The sequence below is a fragment of the Anguilla rostrata genome, chromosome 13, assembly GCF_018555375.3.
Source record: "Anguilla rostrata isolate EN2019 chromosome 13, ASM1855537v3, whole genome shotgun sequence".
Taxonomy (NCBI): Eukaryota; Metazoa; Chordata; class Actinopteri; order Anguilliformes; family Anguillidae; genus Anguilla; species Anguilla rostrata.
Window position 1 is genome coordinate 4,030,905 of NC_057945.1, and position 8,904 is coordinate 4,039,808.

General features: G+C 45.8%; 1 protein-coding gene across 1 annotated transcript in view; it reads left to right on the forward strand.

Annotated features, from left to right (window-relative positions):
- The window catches only part of soat2 (sterol O-acyltransferase 2), a 17,078-nt gene extending 12,860 nt beyond the window's left edge, over nucleotides 1-4,218 (forward strand). Inside the window, exons 9-11 of the mRNA XM_064306078.1 lie at nucleotides 220-355; nucleotides 1,951-2,096; nucleotides 3,439-4,218. Coding sequence (XP_064162148.1) covers nucleotides 220-355; nucleotides 1,951-2,096; nucleotides 3,439-3,495 — 339 coding nt within the window. The 3' untranslated portion in view covers nucleotides 3,496-4,218. The remainder of the gene's footprint in view (nucleotides 1-219; nucleotides 356-1,950; nucleotides 2,097-3,438) is intronic.
- The last annotated feature ends 4,686 nt before the right edge of the window (nucleotides 4,219-8,904 follow it).

The window sequence follows — 8,904 nt, forward strand, 5'->3', positions numbered from 1 at the left end:
CTACCAAACCTGAGGTATCAGGTGTATAGTTAGTGGATGATTAATGATTATTTGCCGTAACGACTGTGCTCCCAATTTCAGGTTCAAAATACATATTTCTGCTTTTTTGTTATGACTGTATACTATGTTTCATTTATAAACAGCAGCCTCAATCATTCTGATTCGTCGAATGCTGATCTCACGCCACCGTTCTGACCTCTGACCCCTGACCCCTCCCAGCTGTCCAGGCGCAAGTCTCGAACGGCAGCCATGTTGTCCGTGTTCGTCGTGTCCGCGGTGGTGCACGAGTACGTCTTCACCGTCTGCTTCGGGTTCTTCTACCCGGTGATGTTCTGCCTCTTCGCTGTCATTGGGGGTGAGTGAGGCGAAGCTGGGTTGAAACAGCTAATTTCTCCGATGCAGTTTACTGCCGGTTGATTCAATTAGCGGTATTAATGTGACGAGAAGCGCTTTGTCGTTTGAATGCATAACACGCAATTCCTTGCGCCCACACCCGCCAGCACACACCCCCCCCCCTTGACAACATCGGGTGACACCAACGGTCGACCGCACCGGGTGTCACCAACCCTAGTGACGCCACTGACCGGTATTCTTCATTGACGATCCATTCATACAGGTGGATATTTACAGAAGGAATTATCTGGAGGGTAGAATGGCCTCTCATATGATCAAACCTGCGACCTCAAATGGTTTGTTATTCCTTTTGATTCCCTCTGGAGAATGCCTATAATGATACACAGTGTGAGAAGTCAACCTGTCAGCAAAGGGCTCTTTACAAAAATAACGTAGAATAAAAATGGATGGATCAGATCATCACATCTCTATTTTAGTGCATAATTATTTTACATTATCAGCCACATACTGAAAACCCAGTTGTTTTCACTGTATTTTGGTTCAACAAACCTTGAACTCTAAGTATTTTTGTAAATTTATTACCCCTGGCTGTGCTGCATCCAAGACTATATCCTCATACTCACCTGCTAAGCAATAGTTGTGACCCAAATGACTTACAGTACATCATCTCTGCTCTTTGCCTAAACCCTTATGTACGCTCCTTTGTAAATTTCTCTGCACAATGCCCCTACTAAATATCTAACGTAAATACAATGCAATGCTTTGCTTTTCTGCACCAAAGACTGGAGTGAATTCTGAAAGATACTGGCTCTCCCCAGCGGCTCGACGCTGAGTCTTTTTAAACACTGCCTCTTTGAGGAAACGCCCTGGGGTATCGCAGCTGCCTCGGTGACATTCCCCAGAAACTCAGAAATAAAACATGCGATCATCACATGATCGTCGTGTGATCTTCCTGTGGCTGAGAATGAGAGGGGCGTACGAGAGAAACAGCACAATTTCACTAAAATACGGAGGTCATTCTAGAAGCTAAATAATGAGTGATATTGGATTTCCACTTCCTTGTTTGGAACTGTTCAGAGATTAATCTGTGAATAATGCACTGATGGGCAGTGTGCTTTTTTATTTGAGAGCACGGTGTTTACATGGGATTAACTTCATTAGCCTGAATGGGATTAAGAGTAACACCAGAAACTGTAGGAATAATGAGTGTTTCCCACACACCTTACACTGGTAAGGTATTGAATTTCCTACGACGAAAATTCAACAGTTCAAGGTAGATTTGATTCAGAGGATAAGGAAGAAATCCCACACTTGCAATCAATAAAAAAGTATTGCTTAATTATGTAAACGGTACACTGATTTTCAGCAAAATGCACATAAGGTCATTTGCTATATGTGCTTCGGTTCTCAAAACACAAGCATATCTCAAACTTAGACAAAAAACAGATAAAAACTCTGACATTAACCATAAATTCATTCCAATTGTCAAGCAATATTTAACTCCTTGTCTACCTGCCTGCCTGTCTTTCTGTCTGTTTGTTTGTCTGTCCGTACATCCTTATAAATTCTCCCTCTTCCTCTTGGCCTTTCTGTCAGTGGTGTTCAACTTCACCCTGAACGACAAGCGCAAAAGTCCCGTCTGGAACATCATCATGTGGATCTGCCTGTTCATTGGCCAGGGCATCCAGGTGTGTCTCTACTGCCAGGAGTGGTACGCCCAGAAACACTGCCCCCCCACTGGGGTGAGTTCTGCCTGGTAACAGCTACACACACACATGTGCGCATACATGCTCACATAAACACATACACACACACACACACACACACGTGCGTGCACACAAACACACACACACACACGCTTGCACAAACACACACACAGACACATACATACATACACACACACAAACACACATGCATGCACTCGCTCATACACACACACATACACGCATGCACTCACACTCATTATTATTATTATACTACTCATTGCCTGTGTAAGAACACACATCACATGCAGTCGTTGCAGGACGAGCAGAGTTTTGGCCTGGTGGCTGAGTGAATGGGGATTATGTGGGGGGAGTATTTATGGGGGGTGGGGGCAAGGGGGGGGCATGGGGGTATTTACAGCGCTGTAATCGGCTGTAATTCCCCAGATGTGAGCTTCCTGTCCTGAAGAGACAGATGGCACATGAAGCTTTCGCTTCCGTCAGAAACAGACGAAACCCGCCGTGTTGGAGACAGGCCGAGCAATTATTCAACCTAAACACACAATCCCCCCACACAAAAAATGCATCAATAAACAACGCTTCATTCAGCCAAACGCTGGTATTGAGAGGTTATTTTAGACGAGCATAAGAATAGATATTTTGAGAAAGGAGGCAGAGATAGTGAGTAATCTTAAAAGACTACCATTACGCAAGTTTAACTGGAGGACATTCCAAACTAACCCAGTAATGGTTCAAACGTTTCGTTTTCTTAGGGTGTGGAAAGTTTTGAAAACCTCTTTATTTTATTGGGCTGCCAACAGATCTTTAATGTGTTGAAGTGTGAGGTGGATTTATTTACAGTGGAGCTGTTTTTGGTGGGCAGTTGATAGAAACGTTACAATGTCGTTACAGTGCTATTACTCCTCACAACCTCTCTGCAATGTTGTAAAACGTTGCAGCAACGTTTTCAGCATGACGTAAATGAGATATTATCTGCTGTGTGACAGAAAGAGGAAGCTGCTAATTTGCATTGGGCTAGATTTCAGATAAAACTGTCCAATGAACACCTTACACCCTGCAGAAAATATACTGGCCCTGACTAATACAAATGAGATTTCGTAATTGAAAAACAGAAACGTGTTGGAGAAATGTCAAATCCTCAGATTTTGCAAAGAAACGTCTTACTGAGTGAAATATACATAATCATATAAACAACTTTTTCCTGAATATTGGTTTAAAGGTATTTGTTCCCTCAAAACCAATCAGAATTTTACTGCTGCCAAAAGGATTTGTGTTTTGAATGTTTATTTGACCCAGCTCTGTCTGGGACCCCAGATTTAAAAGTTTAAAATCTGTTTGTTTGTTTTTCTGGGGGGAGCAGAAAAGTGTTTGGGAGCTGGTGATTCCCCGTTCCTGGTCCTGCAGCTACCAGCGGTGATCATGGCCACCAGGGGGAGCCGCTCAGCCAATCAGCCGCTCAGAGTTCTGCGGTCTCTCTCTCTGTGGTGCTTGTGGTGCGTGCCTCAGCCCTGGCTCATCCTGTTCTGAAAACGCGGGGCTCCTGTGGACTGGATCAACAGCAGCAGAAGGAATTTAAATCAGCCGCTCGAAAGAAAAACAAGAGGGGAGTTTATGAAGCAGAGAAACTTGGAACATGATCTCTGTCTTCTCTTCCAGAACTCATATTGGTTCCCACATTAATTTTGAGACACAATTCTAGCCAGAAAATCAGTGTTATAATTAACAAATTTTTTATTATACCTTAGAGAAATCTCTCAATGAACAAAGGTTTGGATTGAATAATTTAACTTTTTATAATCCCCATGCTTAAGTTAAACCTTTTTTTGTATTATACTTTATGCTTTTGTATGTTTTATTGTAACCATTGTAAAATTTAATTACAATATTCAATTAAAAGAAAAACTTTTACCGCTACAACTTTTAGTGAGAAACAACTTGCTATGCACTTTGCTAAAAACAGTTCACCTGCAACAATTATCCTGGGTTATAGAATTTGATTTTACATGACCAAATATGGTATAAAAAGGTTAGAAAGGACTGAAGCCGTCACTACGGTTCTTCTGCATGTGCACTGAAGTGCAGCTTTACTTTACTGTCATTCCAGGATACAGACCACAAAGAGCAAAGTGCACAATGCCCTCTCACAGAGCTCCTTTGGGGACTCGTGTATAAACAAGCTCACTCTTTCCCTCAGCACTTTTCCAGGTTATTACTGCACCCCACGCCCCCCCCCCCCCCCCCCCCCCCCCCCGTGTAAATGAAGCATCACTGCGGTGTTGATGTGCTCTTACTTGCTGATTCAGATTTTGAGTTTATTTGGTATCTGGTGTCTTCTGCACTCTTCCTCTCTCATTTATCTGACAGATGTGAAAATGCAGGCTGTGTTCACTAAAATATTCAGCTCTGGTAGAGCACATTTTATATCTAGAACTCACACGAATGCTGTTCAATTAGCACTGAGCTTTTTTCTGTGCACTAAGTGCGATAGTTGCCTTGGCGGAGTGATCGATACGGGACAGCATTAGCACCCAAAGCTCTCTGTGAGCCACGGGTCCAGCGATGGGTAACCAGGCCAGATCGATGCCCCCGTATGGGGTCAGCCGCCGACCTCTGTGGGGCTGTGGGAGATGAGGCTCTCCTGTGGAGCAAGGCCAGGGTCGGGTTCTACGGTCCCCGTGCTGGTTTAGCTCTTAGCTCCCAGCGTTCATCTTAACTACACAGTAGTAGAATCCCTACTGCCCTCAATAATGTCCTGATCGTATCGCTAAATGTTGCTCCATCTGTGAAACTAGCACTTCTCTATGTTTTCTTTCTTGGGTTTATTGTACAGTTCTTTATTTTAAATCGCAGTTCCTCTTGTTCCTTCAAGTGGTGTCACCACATACTCCGCAGACTGACCAAGTCATCTCCTGCCTTCTTGTCTGTCTGCTGTTGGTTGGCAACAGGAACCAGGACAGAAATGATAGAACTGTAAAAGTATGATTCTAGAAAACATTGAGAAACACGAGTTTTGCCGTAACATTCAGTGACACAATAAGAATATTACTGAGGGTAGGAAGGAATCCACTGTGTAGTTAAAATAAATGACGAGGCTAAGAGGTAAAGCAGCATCAGGAGCAGCTCTGTTCCAGAGTGTGGATGGGCCCCATGGTCTGGTAGCTGTTAAGGCTCTGTTCCAGTGTGTGGATGGGCCCCATGGTCTGGTATCTGTTAAGGCTCTGTTCCAGTGTGTGGATGGGCCCCATGGTCTGGTATCTGTTAAGGCACTGTTCCAGTGTGTGGATGGGCCCCATGGTCTGGTATCTGTTAAGGCACTGTTCCAGTGTGTGGATGGGTCCCATGGTCTGGTATCTATTAAGACTCTGTTCCAGTGTGTGGATGGGCCCCATGGTCTGGTATCTGTTAAGGCTCTGTTCCAGTGTGTGGAGGCCATGGTGGTATCTGTAGGCACTGTTCGTGTGGATGGCCCATGTCTGGTATCTGTTAAGGCCTGTTCCAGTGTGGATGGGGCCCCATGGTCTGGTATCTGTTAAGGCACTGTTCCATGTGTGATGGCCCATGGTCTGGTTCTGTTAGGTTGTCAGGTGGATGGGCCCCATGGTCTGGTATCTGTTAAGGCACTGTTCCAGTGTGTGGATGGGCCCCATGGTCTGTTCCAGTGTGTAGATGGGCCCCACAGTGTGGTATGAAATTCAGACTGTACCAGTGTCGACTGTGGTACCCAGGAAGGCATGGATTTCAGCTAGCAGGACTTCCCTGTCTTATCACAATCCACCAGCCAACGCCAATGGTCCTCTGAGCTTTGCAGCAACAAACACTTGAGTTTCTGAGAAAGGCCTTATGGGGATTGTAGTCTTAATTATCTGCAGAAGGGAAACCAGATCTTATGGGTATGGAGGAAGAGGGAAGCTTACAGGCCAGACCTGGGTCAAATAATTTATGCAAAACGGGAACCTTTCTGGCAATTTAAATAATAAATACTTCCACACAATTGCACGCTTTGTTTTGAAAAATATTTCATTTACTTTACCCCCCCCCCTCCCCCATCTGGCCATCTGGGAGGGAGTGACTGATCAGTCTTTCTGTCTCTCTTCTGTTTTTTGTTCGTCTGGCACACTCACCAATGCCAAATGGAAGTAGTGCTGTTTATTTAACGTTACCCTACCCTGGAAATCAGGAAGCAGTACTTCTGACACTTCCTAGAGAACCAATGGCAGAGAAAATAAACATCTGCACCTTGCTCTCTTTCTGGAGCCGTGGCAAATGTCCTGGGACTGAGGTCAGGCATCTTTGCCTAAACGAAAGCAGACTGTGGAGTGGATAGTCTTGGTTTTGGAGTTCTGTACCTTGTCCCGATTCCACAGCTTCAGCAGCAATGAGTGCTGTCCCAGAAATACAAGCCTCTGGTCTACATTTCAAGAGCCACGTATTCCACTGAAACCTGAACTACAAGGGACATTCAGTAAAAATGAAATAAATTATATTTTCACTATAACATGTTTGTCATCCAGGAAATTTGCATTACAACAAAAAATTAAAATATTTCATTTTTTTTTACTGGGTCTTGGGAGGGTGTAAGATTGGGTATTCCAAACTGGAGAGAAAAATGAAAGGAAAGGAAAAAGCATATTTTTTTTAAAAAGGAAAAGAGGAAAATTTAACACAGCAGAACATACACTCAGCAACACAGGAGTACAGAACGATACAGAAACGCTTGTGGATGACCCTTTAAAAACAATCCCAGAAAATTCCTCCAAAACAGGCTTTGGAGCCAAATCGCAAAAATATATTTCATAACGGATTCACAAACATCAGACATCAACACTCAGTACTGCAGTTAACATTCAGGAAACAGATTAGTCAGGAATATTTTATTGGCTCACTCATAACTCTACATTCCCACAAATAAAAAAAAAACATAACACAAAATTAACAGCAAACATTTTTTTAAAATGCACGTTGAGAAGAGGACTGCATCATGTCCAAACGCAACACAGCAGAAAGAGGAGGGCCGTGTGTGAAGTAGGAGGATTAAAGAGAAGAGGATTCAGTTCCAGCGAGCAGAAAGAGACAGGGCCTGGCCGTGTGTGAAAGTATGGAGGGATTTAAAAGAGAGAGAGAAGGGGAGGGATTGCCTCAGCGTTCTCCGGCGAGCAGGAGAGATGGCCGATGGGGGAGGGCAGAGAGAAGCGTTGAGCGGCGGGGGCGGGGGCGGTGCCGGTGGATTAGGGCCCGGCGAATCCGCGCCCCGGTGACTCTCCCCCAGACCCGCCGCTCTGCTCCGTAATCGCACGGATCGCTGAGGCCAGGGCGGATAAATCAGCTTTCGCCGCTTCATCTCCGTAAATAAGCGCCTGTGAAAGCGCTGCGGCGTTTTTCATTTCCCACACGCCCGCCTGACTGCCTCTTCCTCGGGGACGGGAGCCCGGGGCTTCTGGAACCTTCCGCACGGAGCAGAGGAAGAGGAAGATGTGCAGAGGCTTGTCTGCAGGAGGCGGGGGGGAGGGGTACACAGGAAGTGAGCGGCGCTTCACAGGAAGCGATTTGGGGGGGCACAGGAAGTGGGAGGGACAGAACAGGAAGTGGGCAGGAGCGCATAGGGAGCGGGTGGGCACCAGGCGTGTCCCAGCTGTCGAGCAGACGGAGCTGTCAGTCAAAGCGGCCGACGCCACGAGGCGTGATGAGCCACCGTTTACGGGCCACGCCCCCCGTGACACGTCCCGGTGAGTCACCTGGAGCCACGAGCGTGGGAACATTTCAGGGGGGAAAAAACAAACAAAAAAAACACACAAGGCAATACCAATATTGAAGACAAAGCTGAGAGAAAAAGTGGTGTTTGGAAGCGAGTGTTCATCCTCCTCTCGTTAACAGCAACAAAATAACCAACACATCAATTTAAAAAAAGCTGAAAATTCCATTCTAAATACAGCAACAATAATGGATTGTGTTCACATAGTGCATTCGTTCTCCTGACCTCAGTTTTAAGAGGAGACACACACTGACCTAACGTGCAGAGGCCACCTGAGGTGATGTCCGGCGGCCATTTTGTGCCAGAGTGCCCCACCGCACATCGGCCAAGCTGGAGGCGGAGGAAACTGCCTTTTCCAGACTGATTAAAACAAGCTGAACGCACCCGGAGCGAGTGAAGCGGCTCTCTGTAGACCTCCATCACGAGTTCCGACTGCAAGTGCAGAGACAGACCCCCAACACCCCAGGAGCGAGTGCTTTCTGCTGCTAAGTGCACGTATGCTTACTTTATCTCTCCATATAAATATTTACTCTGCATATATACACACACCAAACACGCATCCATCAAGCGGTACACCTTTGAATGTCTGGCAGGCAGTCCCCTCAGCCCAAGGACATGTAGCTGTGCCGACTGCCTTGTAAAGTAGAGGAATGACTCTGTGTGGTTAAATGAAGAATGACTCTGTAGTTAAAAGAAGAATGACTGTGCGTGGTTAAAATAAGAATGGCTGTGTGTGGTTAAAAGATGTGTCTCACAGGGTTTCTCTGCCACAGCCAGCACTGGAAGGCTCCAGTTTGGGGTGGGACTGAGGGGGGGGGGCGGGCAGTGAGGCGGGCAGTGAGGACAGACCTGAGCCCTGTACCCCTGCCACACACGGTCATGCGCATTTATAACAGATTTAAAGAGGAACAACTGAGTAACTGCAAATATGAATAAGTACAGAAGAAGATGTGTGGCATGTATGGCTGCTCAGAAACAATGGGCCTTTCTCTACAGCCGCCTGTCTGATAAAGCATTCTGACCATGAGCCAAAGATAAGAGGTGAGTATCAATGCCTCTCACGTGCGCACACGTGAG